Genomic DNA, 21,340 nt, shown 5'->3' with positions numbered 1-21,340 from the left:
AAATAAATATATATTCAAATAAGTAAATCTGTTTTCATACCAAATGCTGAGAATGAATATAAGTTATTGGTGTTTTCACAGGTGTCATTGGATCAGCATGTATCCAGGCAACTGTGTTTAGAATTAACCAGTGTCTTTTCATAATTAAGATTTTTCATTTAACTATTAAAATTAATAACTAAAAGGAAGATATGAGACAGATTTCAGAAAAATACCCTTGGTTAGTAGCATATGTGAGGCAGAGTGAAATTAAAGGAACAAATATTCTCTAAATGAGGGGCCTATCTACTGATTTCGCCATAAAGTATTTAGAACTATTCCCACTTTTACCTGTGATAATTTAATGTTATAACAAATATTTTAAAGGTTACTTTTGTATGGCAATTAAAAGAAAGGATATTTATAAGGGGAATTTATTTTTATTTTTCATCAGATTTTAAGTGATTCTAGCTTTGAGAAGGACAAGTATGAGGATCAGCTTCAGGTGGAGCAGAGTATCCTGGGTAAGGAGGTGGAGCGTCATAGGGAGACCATAGGAGAGCTGGAGCATCTGGTAGACGGACTGAAGAAGGATCGGGATGTACTAGCACATGAGCTCCAGGCTATGATCAGTAAGGAGCAGAAACACAAGGAATGGATGGGATCCATGGACCTATTGGGCAAGGAGAACAGGGAGCTCTCTGATAAGGTAGGACCAACCATTAATGTGATATGTATCATGCTCCTAGCACTAAGGTCTTATAGATCTAGGCTCTGATTTGCTAGGAGCAGAAACCTTATCTTGGATGGGTGCCATTCATGTACGTGAGAGGAAGCAATATAGGAAATTTTTGTGTAACCATAACGCTTCTGTCTTGACATAGCTCCAGGCTATCTCCAGCATGGGGTAGAAAAGTATAGTGAAGTGGCAGAAACTGCAGGATATAAGTATGTGTAATGCATGATTAAGAAAACTTTAATCTGTCATTTCTGAAGGACGGCCCAAGGTAGGTGCAATCATTGTTACACAAAGAAGTGATTTATGTTGATTGACTTACATTCAATCAACATGAGTTCCGCAAGTCTTTAGAACGGTCTGACACAAGTGTGATCATCGTTAGACGAGGAAACGGTTTCATCATGAACTCGATCCACCTACGATTCATTTTCAAATTCTTCAAGACAGCTTAAAGCAGTTCCAATGTTTGTTTAAAAAAAGGGTTTCATTATGAAACTTGACTCACCTCTGATTCATTTGAGCTTCAAAATTCTTCAAGTATGGGCATCAAAAATTTGGGAAGTCTGTTAGATAAAGAAGAGTTCATCATGAAAATCGTCTTGCCTATGATTCAGTTGCACTTCAAGTTGGCCTTGAGAAGTTGTGAAGTTCGTTAGATAAAGAAGGGCTTCATCATTGAAATTGGCTCATGCCCTCCAATTCATACGTGTTGCTGGACATCGGCTGCTTGTACCCATCACCCTGCCCGCACCATGGCAGTTGATATTCATCATGAGATCCCTGCATGGTCTGGACCTTCCAAGGTTTTTAATAGGAAAATATGGAAGGCCTTTACAGAGAAAGAATATTCTCTCTCCTTGGATACATGTCCACTGCATGTACATGTTTCTGGGAACAGTGCACAGCGGAGAATGTCCTAGTATAAAGATGCATAGTAGTCGGCTCTCATGGGGAATTAGACATCGTTCAGGTGTTTACCCAATAACAGGCGTTGTCAATCACCAGGATTAGCCTTTAGTTTTATGACCTAAATGCCTTATGTATATCACATTAATTGTATTTCCACCAAATCTGGTGTCGGCGAATTATGTCCTTCTGCACCTGAAAACTGACGACCCACTCCCTTTAATAGAGCAGTAGGAGTGTGAGTGTATTGATTAGAGAGTGAAATAGGGGATGGATCTAGGATTTGATATCCTGAGCTAGGTGAGGGGAGTATGGAGGCATGCAGGAAAGAGAGAGGAGAAGTGTGGGGGGGGGGGACATTATGGAATACACATGTACATGAGGAGAATGAAAAAGGTAAATGCTGTGGATGAACTCTGAAAGAGAGCATAAGGAAGAGAGAACAAATGTGAGAAAAGCGAGGGTATAACAGGTGGTAAGAGAGAGAATGGAAAGGGGAGAGCAAAAGAGGATATAGGGAAAGAGCAGAAAATAGATAAAAAAGAATACACAAATACACAGGAGAAAAGTCATTGAGCGAGGATTTTTTTTTAAAAGAGGAGGAAGAGAAAGGCGAAAGTGACAAATTTCAACATTGGGTGGGGGAGGGGGGGGGGTGTGAGGTAAAAGGTGTGAGGTAGAAAAAGAGTTGAATTATAAATATATGTTAAACGGTGATCCATCAAGCAGGGAAGCAGGCAGGTGTTTTATCATCACGTTAAGCAAAAATTTCACCACGTTGTAAGGTCCTACTTCACATCCAAATATGAGAGCAACAAATAACAGGAAACTGACTGCAGGTGCACTCCTACTTCCAATATGAAATGAAATCCTTGATTGTCAGTGAAACTTGCGAAAGGTGTTGAATTTTTATTCTAGGGAATCTGGAATTTGATTGGTGGCGAGCACTGCCGAAGTCATTGTTGTTGCATCCTGGAAATATTAAGATCCTTTAGTCCTGAAAGTAGATTTAGAGATGGCAAATATTGGTGAAGGGATAGCTTGTTGCTTGCAGAGCGTGGTTTACTCTAGGTTCTTGCCTGATCTGCTCTGTGCTAAATGCAGTGTGGTAAGTTTTTGTAGTGTATAACACATTTTCCAGAGAAAATCATGCCTATAAACTTACTTCTCTCGATTTTATATATCACTCAAAGTGAAGAGCTTATTCAGCTCTTTTGTTTGATACCAACGTTGCCTCAGTGGAACACTTATTTCTGAGGTATTGCTAATTTATGAATTTTTCGGCTAGTGAACATTTTTTATGGAATTGTCCATAAGCTTTACTGAAATTTTTATCCAGCTTGAGCTATTCTTAACATTGGTTCTTTTCACACATGTTTACTCTGTATGGCTTTATACATGTAGGTTAGGCACACAGATGTCCAATTTTCTTTAATTTGCTTTTGTTCGCAAAGGTTTGTTTTATGACAGCACTGTTCCAAGATTCACAATTATGAGTGATATTAATTCAGTTCATGATATTTACAGAAAGCGAGATATTAAAAAAATATAAATACTGAGAGAGTCTTTCATTTCCTCTTTAAACGAAATAAGTAGATAATGGCAGTATACCAAGCTTTCTGTGAATGCATTAATTTGCAAGTGTTTGTAATACTATAAAGGTATACATGCAATCAGCTAAAAATTGAGAGTTGCTACTTACAGTGAAGTCATGTTTGGTTTGTTGCTAGTATGGTCTATCCAAGTTTTTAAGATTGATAGTTGAGGCGAGACTGGTAGAAGTTCCATCAGGCATGTTATGGTGTAGTTGCATGATGCTTCTCAACCTATTGGGACTAATACCTGGTGATTTGTTGATTCTCTGCATCCTGGAAGAAATGAGTATGGCCGGTGTATCTCTACCAAGGTAGATGATGATGCTCTTGCTATGTGCAGCCTTACATATATTACAGTTATAGTCGGTGTACTGTGCTCAAACTTTTGGCATCTGCATTCACCAGTATTGGAAATATATCCTATGGGTACTTTGTCCAGGTTTACTGTTGGCTGGTGTAAGGGAGACAAGCACTTTGCATTCTTGTGAAATAATTTGCGTACATTAATTGTGATCCTCCAGCTGCATTTAAAGGCATCTGCTTTTCTGTTAATGATTGATCAGATACCTTGTTCTCTCGGGTTGGCATGCAACACAATCGTACAGTTTGGACTTTCATCCTTTTGATTTTTATGAAGATATTAATCAACCAGAACATGCATTCCTTGAATGATTTATTTTGTCTACTAGAAGACAGATGGGCATTAACATATTATTACAGAGACAATACTCTTTTGGCAGATAACAGAAAACCTGGAACACTGAGTATATTTATATGGGATGGACTTTCATTGACGTACCATCAATTATTTATGAAGGGGTGGCTTTGTACATGCTGTACACAGTACATTCAATATCAAATTTCCTCTGTTTAGTGCACATACTGTTTAGATATGGAGACATCATAGTCTGGATTTCGTGAATCATCGGTGCCAGGGTCGATCTAGTAAGTTTTGTTAAAGATCCTGCTGCTGCAGCCTCTCATGAGTTGGAGACAAAAGGCTTTGACAGATGGGGCTGTCACAACCTTGCCTGGGAGGGTGTTCCATGTTTTCACAGTTCTGGGGAAGAAGGGAGTTTTGATGTTACTTACTCCTGGATTATGGTATGAGATATCCTTGTGTGTGAACAGCTCTTGTTGTATTGGTCTGGTGGATTCAGTGATGAGTTCCTCAGATTTGAATGGAACTAGCTGGTTGTAGATCTTGAAGAACATCACAAGACGAAGGTGTTATAGTCTCTGTTGGAGTGATGTCCATCCCAGCTCCTGCAACATTGATGATATGCTGGATGTGTCGATTCTTTGTTGGATCATTTCCAGCTTTTTGATGTTTTTGGCCGTTGATGGATCTCATACTAAAGAGGCAGATTTCAACAGGGGTCTAACCATGCAGTGTTCTGTATGCTTATAAAATTAAACCTTAGGTTCTCTTTGTACTGTAAATGTATCTCAAATCTAATAAGACTTTTGATAAATCATTGTTTTTCCCCAAAAATTAAGCTTACATATTGGGAAAATGACCACATAATACAAATTTGTTTTTTGTAGTTATTAACACTTTAAGACAAGATAAAGCAATCAGCTCACTCACATTTGTGTTCCATTGTGGTATTGAAAATGAAATTTAATCAGATATTGTTACTTATTTTGTATTGATATTGAAGTTACCTTGTACTCTCATATCCCTATTCAGAAACAAGTAAAGTTCCTGTCTCCAAGATTCAGGTCATCATCACCATCTGTACAATCAGTGAGAATGAAACTTCTTCTTCTCTTTCATAGTCTCTTCATCATTTGCATTCTTTATAAAGGAAACCTCCCCCAAGAAATAACTTTAGGTATTCTGAGAGATTTATTGTATTCTTGCCTATCAATATTAAAGAGATATATTCATGGCATTTAATGTAAAGTTTCTCAACATGACATGGGCATCTCCATTTTGTTGATAACGTGATGTTCTATGCAAAGTTGTTTAGTTTATCAAGTAAATGTATTTAAATTTATGGATGTTCCTTCCCACATGTGCGTGGCGATGAAATATTTGATTCACATGCCGTTATCTTTTGTATTAACGCAAATTGCATAAATAAGTTGGTGCTCTTTGGGGTGAATATTTTGCATAAATGAAATTGATTTGTTAATTGGTATATTTTAGTATTTTTTATTAAAAGAGTTTTTATGAATTAATTTTCAATTAGAGCTTGGTGCTTGACTCATGTCAAAGTTTACCTGGTATGTCATGAAGAAAATCGCTGCGCTCATATGTCATGGTAAAAGACAATATATCATGCAAAGAATATCTTTATTTATATATCTCTTGTATATTTTCATTAGGAATATTGTACAGGTATAAAACTCATCTTTAAGCATACCTACACTTTTTCGTTTGGGTGAGGTTTCCTTTAATTATGTTTCCATCTAATTATCCTTATATAGGACAGTTACATGTAGATCAGACCTGTAAAATCCAATCAAGTTTTGCAGCTATCTGAAATAACAGATAAATCAGCACAATTGGAAAGCAGTTTTCTCATCACCAAGCTGTCATTGCTATGTCTCTCTATCCTCTGTACATTCACATACATGTACATGCTTATGAGTGAATTTTATATTTGATTTGGCTCCAATCCTTTACAACATGTATTGAATCACTTCTTACTGGCATTCATCAAGCTATTTCAGTTGTCTTACTTTCATGGAGTTTATCTTTTCATATTATCAGCTGTTTTGTTTCTTGTGGTATGCTTATCTCTGCCTATCATTTATCTTCTTTGATATGCATGATGTTTGATCTTGGAGAGTAATGGCAATATGTCATAATGCACCCTTCATTATTCTCTTTCTTCATTATCCTCTCTTTATTATCTTGCATGATTTACATCTAATTGTGGCTGATTCAGCAAACAATTGGTATATTTATTCTGTGTTGAACTTCATAATGTGTAGATATCATTATTTATATCTTGTAATTTACTGAAAATGTTAAAATAGAATATGTTGCATGTACATTTCGTGTTATGCTATTCCTGCATGTTCATTTTAAGCACTTACTAGATATGTCATTCATTTCTTCATTTTCTTTTTCAATCTGTCTTTTTACATGTATTCAAGAAATTCAATGCTTGTTTGTGTCCTCATTGGATTTCTGTCAACTCTGTTTTTGTATAACTTATGTTTTTTTAAATACAATTTATGTTATTCTCAACTTTATGTATCAGTAATCGATCCGGCGCTAGTGTAGTTCCGTATCCGTTTTTTTTAGCAGTTTAATATCGATTCTTAGCAAAGGAAATTTAGCCCAATTTTTTACTGATTTTAATCATAATCATATATTGCATTTTCCACCTGAATTTAGATCGCATCCGACTTCGGGAAGCCTCCGTTTAGGGCTTCGATGTTGACGTCGTCGCTTATTACCGTCTCCGCGCTATAGCTCTGCAACTCAAACTGAAGCTATCAGTCTAAAATTATGCAAACTTTGTGTATGCTTTATGGTATCGTGCATGTGCGTTATAAACTATACGCGAAGCTTGCATAATTTTAGACTGATAGCTTCAGTTTGAGTTGCAAAGCTATAGCGCGGAGACGATACTGAGCGACGACGTCGACATCGAAGCCCCAAACAGAGGCTTCCCGATGTCGGATGTGATCCAAATTCAGGTGGAAAATGCAATATATGATTATGATTAAAATTAGTAAAAAATTGGAATAAAATTCCTTTGCTAAGAATGGATATGAATCTGCTAAAAAAATGGATACGGAACTACACTAGCGCCATCGATCCTACTTGATTCTCATTTTATTCCTTCTCACGTGATAGTTTGGAAAGAAGTTATCAGTCAAAGCTCCGTTCTTATTCTTTCGTCTAGTTTCCAATTTTGGTATTCCAAAGATAAACATTGTGGTGCATTATACTATATCTGTTCTTTTACTTTAGTTTCTTTTCTGTTCTTATTAATTTGTAATCATCTTCTCTTTTCTCAAATGAGGCACATTTTTATGATACAAAAGTTAAATATTCAAGTATAATACAGTAGCTGCATGTGTCCTTTCATTATCATGCAATAGCACAATTAAATCACAGTTTTACTTGTTCATTTTCTTCTATACTAGTATATTGTATGATTACATGTATGTGCTATTTGAACTTTGAACTGAACTCAGTAATTATTTCAGTGTGATTTGCTGCACATTGTGTTTGTAATACTACAGGTAGTGGGTTATTTTCCATTGCTTCATACAGGTATAGATATGTAGCAATGTAAAGAAAAACTAGTGAGATTTATAAACTACACACGATAGTTAATTATTTATTTCTGAGTAGGTTATATAGCATACAGCTGAGTTAAATTAAAGGCTTCAATTTGTGTGTGTAGTATATAGTTCATACCTGATAGCTATTAAAGGTATTACAAAGTTTTGGTAAATTTTGAAAATTGGCTGGACAGTGATTCTTTACAATTTTGATATATTTAGATGCCCCTGTGGATGTATTCTAAGTACTAAAAGATTTAGCCCCTAAAACACTTCTGCTTTCGAGAAAAATTGAATATAAAAATTTACCGGTGCTCCCGGTAAATTTTGATAAATTTCAAAGAGCGCCTACTGCCATACGATGGTAGCTGCGATTATGACAATTTCAGAATATGTAGTTGTGATATATAAATTCCAAACGGTAATAGCAAATCGGTTGATTGTAGTCAAGAAACAATGTTTTATAGCTAAATTAATATCATGACCTTGAGAGGGAGCTATACAACATAAAGAGTTTATTATATACAATTTCATCACTTCAGACTCGATTTTAACCGCGTCAACGATCACTGAACATTTTAGAATCGCATTTGCTTCCAATATGTTCATTTGAACCAAATTCATGACGCCATACCAAAACTTTGTATTACCTTTAAGAGCACAAGAAATACAATCGTACTAAGGAGTTAGGATTGTTATAGCTAAAGCATTGTAATTGAGTACCGGTAGCCAAACTTGTCCATATTACATGTACATGTATGTGTTTTTAAAAATGAACGTGTACAGATGCTCATTGCTAAGACAGTCATAGATACAATGTATTTAATCAGCAATAAGTCATTAACAATAGCAATAACACCAAAAAATATGACAAAAAAGGAAAGAAAGAAAGGGAACAAAATAAATTATGAAATACCTAGATCCTTAATTTTGTAAAACTTTTGAATGAATCATTTTGTTGCCCAATCTCCTTATTTGTCATCAAAATGTGCATGATATTCCATTGACCTAAAGACTTGGCAGGAAGATTTTCTTTTATCCCTATACTGGAGATGTTTCACATGGAAATTTTTGAATATAATGAATTCTGTTATTTAATATGGAAGGCTTCATTTGAAAGAGAACATTCATGAGTATATTTTCATTGTCTGTAATTAATTTCTGTTGTAACAGCTGGAATCAAGTCTAAGCAAGGAGACGTACATGCAACAAGAATTGGACATTGAGAAAAGAAAAAGTAGAGGTAAGGATCGACTGTCTTGAGATATTGGTTTGAATCCAATGTCTTCTTCTATCTATCTATCTATCTAAGTATCTTCTCACGGTTCGGAGGTTGATTGCAACATCTCTCCATTTCACTCTATCTTCTACCATTCTGGTGCACTCTTGCAGTTTTAGTCCACTCCAGCTCTTGATATTCTCTTCCCAGTTGATTCTGGGTCTCCCTGTAGGTCTACTTCCTTCCACTCTCCCTTCCAATACATCTTAAGCATGGAAAATATATATTTTTGGAAAGGAAAATGGAAATTTTAACAGGTAGAAGAAAGGAGAGTAAAAATAATGGACAAAGTGAAGTTAACTGGGAGGAAAGAACAAAGGAGGGATATATTTAGTTCTAGTGTTGTGTCATGATTTATTTTGATGAATCCCATCCCAGTGCTTTTCATGCCCTATTAAAAGTCCTTGTACAAATCATCTTCTCTGTATTTTTGTACCGAGGGTATTTGTTTTTATATTTACAATTTTATTTTTAACCTGTTGCAATACATGTAAAAGGATAAAAATTTAAAGAGTATTTAGTTTTAATGTGAGTAGCATCCAATGGCAATGAAGATAAACCAGGAAAAATGACTTTGTATGTCATTGATTATAGCAGCTGAATACAAGAACGTTTCCTTCACTTCTCAATCGTTCTCTGATTTTCATTTACGACATGATATGTTATTTTACTGCAAGCTTGAGTATTTATAACAATAGGGGTGATTATTTGTCCTTATCAGACCTAGCATCCAGACTGAAGATGTCTGAGCATTCAGGAGATGCACTTCAAGGAGAGCTAGGAAGGAGGTCTGCTGAGCTCTTTAAGCACTATGATAGTAGTAGAGATGGACAAGTGAGTTATCTGACCAGGGGGGTGTTTCACAAAGGTCCTAAGTTGGACTTAGCAATTATGGAAAGCAGTTAGCATCTATAAAAATATTTTGTAAAAGTTATTTTAATAGGCAAGAAATGTTGATTTAAATCATTCATATTTTCTATTATCAAGGAGATTTCTTGTTCTTGATGTGGAATTTTTAAACAGTCTAAGTACTTGATTTTTATTTTTAGACTACAAATGGCTCTCCATAATTTTTAAGTCCAACTTAAAGTTAAGTTTGACTTGAGATCTTTGTGAAACACCCCTTAAAGACAGGCACAAACAAATCCATAGCAAGTGAATCAGTACATTTCTAGAAAAACACATTTAAAAGTGTTTGACCATATCAGTACTACATATTTCCGTGCGTACAGTGTTAGTTGAAATTATCTCTATATAATTTTTTTAAAGCAAAATGATGAAAAAATATGAAAGATTCAAAAACTATGTTTTTATACCTTTATGCCTGGCTCGTGGTGACTTGTCTGAAAATCGATTGATACAATTGTTTGGATCCATATTACTGCTCCAAAGCGGTATTTCTCATACAAACGTTTCTTTTGACTGTCAGAAAGCTTGCACAGATTTACGTTGCATGAAAATGATTTAGGTATATGCAAGTGAATTAGCTTTCATCCATGATGTTTGTCCTACCTAGCAACAATTAACGTATGCAATTCACATTTTGACTATTAAAAACCATTGTAACAGACAAAATAAAACAATTTTTAACATGACCTCTATTAAAAAATGGTCTTTTCATACTTTCTGTTCAACTGTTTTTTTTTTTTGTCATCGTGATTTTTCTTTATTTGGTGTATCAGAATAAATTGGAGATAGAGCTTCTAGCTGTGAGGAGAGAGTTAGAGATGGAAAAGGCTTTAGCAGCTAAAGACAAGACCAATCTGAATCAAACCTTGGAGAGAGATGAGTTGAGGCTTAAAGATCTTGAGACACACCTCAGTACCAAAAACCAGGTAATTAATAGACATGACTGAATTAGTTAAGTGAGTTAATTAGTATTAAAGATAAAGACCAGTTATGGTCATGCGATTGCATTGTGAAAGAAATGTTGTGGAATCGATCAGAAAAGGTTGATCATCTAGCATATAAGTATTTATGTGAAATGCAAGGTTCTGGAATCATCAAAATGATCAGAAATTTGGCCCAGTCTTGGTAAAGTTACAAGCACTGTACACAGAAAGATGTATATGGGACTACGCACACGTGCGCGACACATGCGGTTATCTCTCACATACCAATAGATAAACTAATTTACCAAATATATCAATTAGTAGGCGGTTTCCCGCCCGGCAAAATTGTTATCATCATGTATTAGTCAAAACATATTCTTTCACATGATTGGTAATAAAAGCTTCCATTTCAGGAAGAAAGATCATTATTATTATAGATTGATATGAAATGTGCAATTTTACTTTGTATTTCGGCATACACTAATACTCCCAATTTAATAACATAATCACTTAATAAACTAGAGTCTGATTGTAATTGGTATAATATGACACAAGATACTGTGGACTTAGATGTACATATATTTTGGCAAATACAGTTAAACCTGTCTTAGTGACAACCTGTTTACAAAGAGCAAACTTTTTGTTTCCCTTGAAAATGGTTTCTCATTGAAACATAATGTATATTAAAGGAACCTGTACATAAAGATTACCTGCCCTTGGGTGGTCTTTATAGACAGGCTTCATGTAGAGGTATGACCTTGGGTTACAATAGCATCACAGAGTCTGCAATCAATATACATTGGAAAGTAACACCATTTATTGCATGAGCTAATGGTTTGGAGAAGGGTGTGTGGTATTCAGTAGTCATCAACTATTCTAAAGTTAGTTTATGAAGTCAAATAGAGGATAACTTGTGATTTTATCTGCTCATGGTCATGTATAAGAGAACCAAATTCGTTAACATTGCTAACAATATATGCCTGCTTGCTAATATTATGCTAATATATTCAGAAGATCTATACCTGAAATCTAAAGCTTCATTTTCCCTGATATTTTACCATCTACCTTAGATGTACAAGTATCATTTTACTTGTATAGACAGTGAATTGCCATTTACTACCCAGTTAGTCTATTCCCATATGGTCTACACCCAGCCCATCTACTATCCACATGGTCTCGTAATCATTTTGTCTACTTATCATTTGGTCTAATAACCATTTCGGCTAATAGTCATTTGGTCCAATTTCCTTTTGGTCTAATATCCAATAAGTCTTAATACCCATTTTGTCTATCACTTATTTGGTCTAATTGCCAGTCGGTCTAATTGCCAGTCTGTCTAATGCCCATTTTGTCTATCACTTATTTGGTCTAATTGCCAGTCGGTCTAATTGCCAGTCTGTCTAATGCCCATTTTGTCTATCACTTATTTGGTCTAATTGCCAGTCGGTCAAATTGCCAGTCTGTCTAATGCTCATTTTGTTTATCACTTATTTGGTCTAATTGCCAGTCGGTCTAATTGCCAGTCTGTCTAATGCCCATTTTGTCTATCACTTATTTGGTCTAATTGCCAGTCTGTCTAATTGCCAGTCGGTCTAATTGCCAGTCTGTCTAATGCCCATTTCGTCTACTGTCCATAAGGGCTAATAATCATTTGATGATTATTATCATTTGTGATTAAATGATTATAAGACCTTTAATGGATGGTAGACTCTTGCTGACAAAATGAGTTGTTCTGATATTGCATCATTTCATTTTAAAAGATGATTAATTGTATACATCTATGTTGATAAAAATAGGAAATAACCCAACTGAGGAGAGAGGTAGGACGGCTCTCACTGGATGAAAGCAGAACAGGGGAAAAGGTGAATGAAGAAACAAGACGAAGGTCAGACGTGGAGTCGAGGAACAAGGTGTTGGAAGAAGAAATGACCAAGGTAATGATCCCCACAGTATTTTGACATCTCTTTCTTTTTATTTTTATCCCATCGTCTTCCTATAGTCCATTTCATCCGTCATTTCATCTTTCCTTGTTTATCAAATCTTGTCCTTTCCCTTCCTCTTTACCTCATCTTCCTCATCTTTTTCTGGCTAATCTAATCTTTTTTAGATTTCTCTCTCCCTTTAATATCTCTCTCATCCTCTGCTTCTTATTCCTTTCCTATTTTGTCGTCTAGTTCTTTACTTCATCTTCTCCTCATCAGTTATCATCTTCAATTTTATTGTCTTTCTTTATTCTTCTTTTTCTCTGGTTGTAGGGAAAAATTTAGGTACTGTACATCTATTTGTTTGAGAGATTGCAATGTTAGAATTGATTAATCGTGTGGTAGAATTGTATGCATGCAAGGTCAAAAGTTGAACATGTATTGTTATATTATGTACATGAATTCTCTCTCTTGTAGCTGTGGAGCCAATTGAAAGGCATGATGGACCGGCTGTCAGAGGCAGAAAAATCCAAACATGAATTGGAGTCTGAATTAACAAGGGTAAGCAGGGAATCTAATCATGAACTAAAACTACATATGCTACCCCCCCCCCCCCAAACTTAACCACTTTCTCCCACTCTACCCCCTAGTATCTTTACCACAGCCCCTAGCTTCCACCCACCACACCCACTTTCTACCACATCCCTTTTCTAGTGCTGGGAGTCAAACCAGACCAAAGCCCAGGAGCCTTCTACTTTGTGCTTCCACCCACCACACCCACTTTCTACCACATCCCTTTTCTAGTGCTGGGAGTCAAACCAGACCAAAGCCCAGGAGCCTTCTGCTTTGGGCTTCCACCCACCACCCCCACTTTCTACCACATCCCTTTTCTAGTGCTGGGAGTCAAACCAGACCAAAGCCCAGGAGCCTTCTGCTTCGGGCTTCCACCCACTACACCCACTTTCTACCACATCCCTTTTCTAGTGCTGGGAGTCAAACCAGACCAAAGCCCAGGAGCCTTCTGCTTCAGGCTTACGGTCTATGTCCTGGCTGGTTCTGGTTGGAAGTAGAATCTGTGAAAACTGGAAAAAACTTTGTTAAAACGCTTGCATGATCTGATGCAAACTTTTCTTTATTCTAACATTTATTTTGTTACCTATATTGACCGGATGATGTCAATATATTTCATGCCCTTTAAAATTTTTTCCTTCAAGTAACAGCTGAATTGATTTAAATAAAAAATGATTTTTTTTTTTTAATTGTATAATGATCATACTTATGTCTAGCCTTTCTACAGAAATTGTAATGTTAGTGACATGGAAGTAAGAGGATAAAAATAGCAAATCACTTCTTTATCGGGGAGAATGAATTACTTCATAGAATATGGGACAGAGAGTTGTGGCATTCCATGGTCGCCAACGTCTCAGGACATGGCACGTAAAGAAGAAGAAGAAGATCTAACGATGCTCATAACTTATTTTGGGCCGTCTTGAAAAATTAAGAAACATAAGTGAAATGGAAGTCAATCAACACAATGGAACATGGGTTGAATAGATTAGAATTCTGAATCACCTCTTTATCTGAAAATCATTGTAATAACATTAGGCCAACTGGAATAATTGTGATCTCAAGTGAAACAGATGATAGATATTTTTTATTATCGCGTAATTCCGCTTCTGACAGCATAGTAGGCATGGCATGACAACGCACATAATTTCATCGCTACTTGAAGATCAAAACTTAACAGATACTCCTGTTTCTCCAGTTTCCGGAACAAAATATTGCAGATTTTGCAGTCCAGGTTTTTCTCTCTAAGTCCCAGCACTACTTTTCTTCTCCAAACAACCTCTACTACACCACTTTTAATACTTTAACATCCTTCTCATCATATCATTGTTACTCCACTCCCTTCTCATATCCCCTCTACCATACCCCCATTCTACTGACCTCTCACTACACCCTTTTCATCATATGCACTTATACTACACCCCCTTTCATGTCGCCTCTTTCACCACAACTCCCTTTCGACATATCCCCTTCCACCATCTATTCTGGCGTTAACCTTAATATCCCTACACATTTATTTTACCAAATCACCTTCTTTTATCAAAACTCGTTCCAAACCCCCTTTATCATAATAACCTTCAACACCTGTATACCTAAGCTGTAAATATTTATATGCATGTCCAGTATTCACACTAATTAAATGACAAGGCTCAATTAAAAGTAACGTCACCAGGTAATGTCTAATACATTTAATGATGGAGTTCCAATTTCAATATTTCTGGTCAGCACTAGGCCTACGTGGTTTGATTATTTTTTTCTTGTTTTGGTGAAGGTTGGCATATATTTGCATGAATGAAATAATTTTCCAAGTGTCTAATAAACACTCAAAAATACAGAATATTGTAAATCATCCATAGAAGTCGTCTTTGTGAAAATCCTAATGGTTAAGTAAGGAATTTATCAGATTTTCTAAAAGTTCTGTTTACTTTTGCTGTGCATAGAAACTTGTAAATTTGTAAGATCTGGAAGGACACCTTCAGCTCTTCAAACCAAATTTGCGCACATTTTTCATATTGATCATTTTAAAACAAATTGATAAGAAACAGCACTTTCTCTCCAGTTTTCTTTAGAGGATTCAAAACAAAACAAAAGTACCATTTCCAGAACAGGACATTCCATCATACTTACTAACCTGGCATGTAATAATCCCTTGCATGTTATTGCAAATCATGTATTAAAAACCATTCCCCATTTGTTAATCCCTGCATAATCATTATGTAACACCATTCCTCATTGGTTAACCCATTTTGACCCCTCCGCAGTTAACCAATCAGTATCGTCACCAAGAAGCAGCAAAGGATATGCATCATGCAGAGACAGTTGCCGTGACGACTACCCTGAGTAAAGTTCAGCAGCGAGCTCAGGCTGCAGAGAGGAAGGTTAATAATTAATGCTTGGTTTGGGCTCTAAACTCTTCACTATATGTGCTTGTGTTTGTTTTGTAGTAATAGTGTGCGCTGAGTCATCAGGCAGTGTGCAGCGATGAAATTAGCAAGCAAGTTTCTGTTGATCTGACCCCATTTGACCTTGCAACTTCATTAAAACAATTTATAAGATACACAAATTCATCTCCAGTGTGAATATATAAATAGTTAAGGAAATATTATAGTCTTCAATTCAATTCAATTCAATTCAATTCATTTATTTTTCCTCTTTCAATCGTTCATATTTATAATGATGGTACATTTTAACATATTCACATATTTATATACATATAGATCAATTTGCACAATACAATACATTAACAAATTATACATGAAATTGAAAGGGAAGGAGGGCCGACTAAAAAGCAGAGCTTATAGGGTGTAAGCCCCCCTGTAAAAGTAATTATTATGAATTATTATTTTATGAGAAAAAAACAACAACAATAACGATAACTGATTCAGTAATACAAAAATCACTTTTAAACGCAAAACATTGATAAATACATACATGTTTATAAAAAGAAAAAAATCCAAAGTTGCATAAAGTCACACTACAAATTAACTAAGCATTGGACCCCATTTGTGGCCATCCCCTGTGGCCCACACCTCTACTGTCAATTATGCATGATGTTGATAGTATGTAGTAAAAGATGTAATTTTGGAGAAATGGAAGTTTACTTCCTCAGAATTAGATATTTCATTTCACATCGTCACGGCATGTTAAAAAGTACCTTGATTTTTTGGATCTGGAAAAAAAAATCTTAGCCCTCATGGCTGTACTGATATTTTGACATACGCATTCATATTCTTATCACATTTCAAATCCCCAAATGCATGTATAACTATGGAAAACATTTTGAAAATTCTTTTAGATCCCTTGTTGACCATACATTGCGAGACAAACAAATATCACTAGCGATATTATTTTTAATACTACATCCGCAATGAGTAATATATTTAGCAATGTTGAAAATTGTTTAAATTGCCAATTTTTTTATGATGAGATGTTTCTATAATAAGCATTAGAAAATGAAAGGAAGAATAAACAAAATTACTGTCACATTGACCTGGAAACTCCAATTTGAAATTGATAATTGATTGTGGAAATTCACTCTTTCTAAGTTTCTATACTTGATGCCTAGTTTCTACCAATTACCAGTAAACAAAGAAGTTTATGCTCGGCCACTACTTTTTCTTGAAATTTGAACCCTAGTCAACATTCCTGTCAATGTTTGAAAATTAAAAACATAAGATGTAAAATGTGGTCAATGTGTATAAGGTGGGTAAGAGCATACTGTGAGTATTTATAAGGTTCAAGTGTTCCTCTGAATCAGTACCTGACCATCTCAATACTCGCTTTCTTCAGATTCCAGAGCTCCAAACCGAACTGGACCAAACATCACTAAGACTGCAAGCTACTGAAGTGCATCTTAAAGACTTTGGCGCACTCAAGGTGCAACTCCAGGACAGACATGATGAGGCTGTAAGACTGAAATCACAGATCCAAGATGATAAGTTACAAAGGTAAGTCAGTACTTTACATACAAATTTAGCTTACGAAATGTAGTGATGATGTTTGATGATATGCATCCCTCTGGCAGTGATGAGAATTGTACATTTATTTGTGACAAATGATTATGATTATTTGTAATGACCAATGGTGATTAATTGTGATGACAGAGTGAGGGCTACATGTATTGCCAATGATATTGGACAGAGCTAGGTAATTATGGATGATGGAGATAGGGATAAACAATGATGGTATATCATTACTACTACCACCACTACCATCATCCTATATCCCTATCATAATAATGATGATAAAAACGGTGCTTATAAAGCGCTTACCATCAAAGTCTCTAAGCGCTATAACAAACAAAATACAATGATTTGATAAACAATTACATATTAAACAAAACAAAAAGAAAATCCAAATAAACCTACAAATTACATATACATTAATGTGAACAGAGTCATCAAAAACAATTTTGAATAAATGTCTCTTAACACAAGTTTTGAATTTTTCTTATTTACTGGGTGTAGCCACAAATATGTCTAATAAGTTTTGATTGGTTAACAGTCAGTTAGTCAGTAGTTTTTTCCAAAAAGAGCGATGACCATAACAAAGAGTTGACACCGAAGTAGACACCACTATCATAGTATTTCCTTATCTCCATCATCCATCACTCCCATGATTGTTCCATATGGAGATCAAAAGATGAAATTGACTGTTCTAATGATATTGGGTAATGATCCTCATTTTACTTAGATCTGTGATGACTCAGCAGATAGATGATTTACGCCAGCAGTGCAAGGCATCCAGAGACATAGAAGACCAGCTAAGGAAAGAGAACCAGGACCTGAAAGATCAGCTCATAGGAATCCAATCCAAACTCTATCATGCAGAGGATACTAGTAGGAGTGTCAATGATAAGGTAAGAGAACCAGGACCTGAAAGATCAGCTCATAGGAATCCAATCCAAACTCTATCAGGCAGAAGATAGTAGGAGTGTCAATGATAAGGTAAGAGAACCAGGACCTGAAAGATCAGCTTATAGGAATCCAATCCAAACTCTATCATGCAGAAGATACTAGTAGGAGTGTCAATGATAAGGTAAGAGAACCAGGACCTGAAAGATCAGCTTATAGGAATCCAATCCAAACTCTATCATGCAGAGGATACTAGTAGGAGTGTCAATGATAAGGTAAGAGAACCAGGACCTGAAAGATCAGCTTATAGGAATCCAATCCAAACTCTATCATGCAGAAGATACTAGTAGGAGTGTCAATGATAAGGTAAGAGAACCAGGACCTGAAAGATCAGCTCATAGGAATCCAATCCAAACTCTATCATGCAGAAGATACTAGTAGGAGTGTCAATGATAAGGTAAGAGAACCAGGACCTGAAAGATCAGCTCATAGGAATCCAATCCAAACTCTATCATGCAGAAGATACTAGTAGGAGTGTCAATGATAAGGTAAGAGAACCAGGACCTGAAGGATCAGCTCATAGGAATCCAATCCAAACTCTATCATGCTGAAGATACTAGTAGGAGTGTCAATGATAAGGTACATGTAATGATGATAGTAATAGACCTGAATTGTTTATGTTTGTAAACTGGCCTCAACCATGACCATTGAAGCTGTATCTAGTTATTCTAAATAGGTGCACTGATTTCTACATATGAGACAAGGGTATACATTGCGCATTATTCACTTTGTACAAACCTAAAACTTGGTTTGTGTTGGTATTAAAGAAAGATATGTAGAATTTCACTTTTTACACCTTTCAGTTTTTATACACCAGTTTAAATTTTATGTGACAGTTCATACAAAAGTTATTGCGTAATCTCAAGAACCACCTGAGGTTCATGAACTTCAAACCTGGTGACAATATGTATCACCATAGGAAGACGATCCGATCAAAGGTCAAAGATTATAGTTGACATGTAATTATAGGCTTTTTGTGTTCATCATGATATTTCAAGAATAGTTCCATCCATCTCCTTAACAGTTAAGGGCAGAAGTGAAATAAGAAACTGGAATTGTGGAATGATTTCTACTCTTTTTGTTTTTACATGTTTTTTCAAATTTCCTTTGACGTCTTCTTTTCAATTTGACATCCGAATTTCAAAACATGAATAGAATTGATTTGATTTTCTTCCCCTAACTGTTCTGTAATATTCTTTGATAGATTGGCATCACTTCCCAAATTAAGACAAGAAATTAATGTTTGGCCATTCTCAGTCACATGTGACCAAAATCCTAAAAAAAATTCTGTGTAATTTGTCAGTACTTTATATCTTGTAGCAGAAATCTCTCAATTTGGATGTATAGATAGTAATGTTACCACCATCAGAAGAAGGGTATTCACATTCGTGACCAATTTGTTTCACTTTATAAAGAACAGCCCTGTTACTTCTTTGCAGCATAACATGTCAGAGCAGAGCAGATCATCGCTGCTTCAGCAAGTTGGCAACCTCCAAGCAGAGAGGGATAACCTGAGCCAAGAACTAGCCCGTATCTCAGCCCAGCTAGATGCTCAGATACGAAAGTACCAGGACCACAAAAACAATACCAAGATTAAGATGCAACAAGCAAGGTAACATAATATGTATTTTGGACAAGTAAATGTGACAACCTGAAAGTGGTCTCAGGAATAGCAGAAAGAAGAGAGGCCCTTAGGCTTTGTACTGTACTGTACCAACAATTAAGAGCAATACAAAGATCAAAGTGTAAAGGCTAGTTATATAGACGAACTTGTGTTTAGAAAAGCAGGATAATGATACTTTGCATTCATCAAATTAATGGAGCACTACTTCAAAAGCAAAAAAAGTCTGTAAATGTTCACTTTAAGTAAGAATATCAGGATGTTTATATTTTGTTACAATTAGGTGAGGTGAAGCCCTTTGGTTTCAGACGGTCTATTTCCCAGTTTGTCCAATGCCCATTTCGTCTACTGTGCACAAGGTTTCATAATAATGTGATGATTATAATTACTTATGATTCCATGATTATTAGACCATGTGGATAGTAGACAAAATGGGCATTAGACAAACTGGGAAACAGACTAAATGAACAATAGACCAAATGGGTAGTAGACTTAATGGAGATTATAGACCAAACGGAAATTAGACCAAATGATCAGTAGGGGATTAATAGACCACATGGGTAGTAGACGGTCTAGTGTAGACCATATGGGAATAGACTAGTTGGGTAGTAGACGGTCTAGTGTAGACCATATGGGAATAGACCAGTTGGGTAGTAGACGGTCTAGTGTAGACCAAATGGGAATAGACCAGTTGGGTAGTAGACGGTCTAGTGTAGACCAAATGGGAATAGACCAGTTGGGTAGTAGACGGTCTAGTGTAGACCATATGGGAATAGACCAGTTGGGTAGTAGACGGTCTAGTGTAGACCATATGGGAATAGACCAGTTGGGTAGTAGACGGTCTAGTGTAGACCATATGGGAATAGACCAGTTGGGTAGTAGACGGTCTAGTGTAGACCATATGGGAATAGACCAGTTGGGTAGTAGACGGTCTAGTGTAGACCATATGGGAATAGACCAGTTGGGTAGTAGACGGTCTAGTGTAGACCAAATGGGAATAGACCAGTTGGGTAGTAGACGGTCTAGTGTAGACCAAATGGGAATAGACCAGTTGGGTAGTAGACGGTCTAGTGTAGACCAAATGGGAATAGACCAGTTGGGTAGTAAATGAAGTGGTTGTAGACCAAACAGCAATTCACCAGGCGAAGTGATGTTAAATGAAGGAATTTTATTCCAGATGAAAAGTACTTATTCAATTTGTACAGATGTATGTACATTTGCTATGTTTTGTACTTTTTCAGTACAAATTAATATAGAACTACAAAAAGATTCATGGAATTTATTTTTCTTGTGAAATTTCATAATTTTGTTAATTTTATTATTGTGGAGCCCATTTCTTCTTTCTGATTTGTAGGGATTTGTTTGCCAAGCAGAAAGGCATGCTGGGTGATAGTCTGATGAAGTTACAGGAAGAATTGAAAGCAGCAAGATCTGAACTGGCAGCGACAAACCATTCCCACTCTACTATGGACAATAAACACCAAACCTTACTTGCAGAACACAGGGAACATCTAACCAAGTAAGTCATCTACCATCATCATCATTTCCTGTTAACTACTTCCCAATATCTAGCCAGGTCCCTTCCAAAGCATGTTTCTGTCAGCATGTCACAGTGGTAAATGGATGGTCCATGGTCCGAGGGCCCTGCCTGCCTGCACTCAAAGTCTATTGTATCTCCCAATACCTTTCCACATGATTCTTGATATGTTAGATCCTGCAGGGATTGTCGCAGA

General features: G+C 36.0%; 1 protein-coding gene across 7 annotated transcripts in view; it reads left to right on the top strand.

The window, feature by feature from the left end:
- Positions 1-21,340, top strand: part of LOC100888090 (myosin-9) — a 52,163-nt gene that overhangs the window by 25,477 nt on the left and 5,346 nt on the right. For 3 of the 7 annotated variants that reach the window (XM_030987177.1, XM_030987176.1, XM_030987182.1), the window contains 12 exons: positions 434-688; positions 4,913-4,969; positions 8,647-8,716; positions 9,474-9,586; positions 10,435-10,587; positions 12,381-12,518; positions 12,984-13,067; positions 15,335-15,451; positions 16,863-17,020; positions 17,766-17,931; positions 19,426-19,598; positions 20,962-21,126. In XM_030987177.1, the coding sequence (XP_030843037.1) occupies positions 434-688; positions 4,913-4,969; positions 8,647-8,716; positions 9,474-9,586; positions 10,435-10,587; positions 12,381-12,518; positions 12,984-13,067; positions 15,335-15,451; positions 16,863-17,020; positions 17,766-17,931; positions 19,426-19,598; positions 20,962-21,126 (1,649 nt within the window). The remainder of the gene's footprint in view (positions 1-433; positions 689-4,912; positions 4,970-8,646; positions 8,717-9,473; positions 9,587-10,434; positions 10,588-12,380; positions 12,519-12,983; positions 13,068-15,334; positions 15,452-16,862; positions 17,021-17,765; positions 17,932-19,425; positions 19,599-20,961; positions 21,127-21,340) is intronic. The other 4 variants (XM_030987178.1, XM_030987179.1, XM_030987180.1 and 1 more) reach the window with 4 other exon arrangements.

This window comes from Strongylocentrotus purpuratus, unplaced genomic scaffold (genome assembly GCF_000002235.5).
Source record: "Strongylocentrotus purpuratus isolate Spur 01 unplaced genomic scaffold, Spur_5.0 spur5_scaffold_16, whole genome shotgun sequence".
Taxonomy (NCBI): domain Eukaryota; kingdom Metazoa; phylum Echinodermata; class Echinoidea; order Camarodonta; family Strongylocentrotidae; genus Strongylocentrotus; species Strongylocentrotus purpuratus.
Note: the sequence above shows the minus strand (reverse complement) of the source record. Positions and strands in the feature narration are given on the sequence as shown.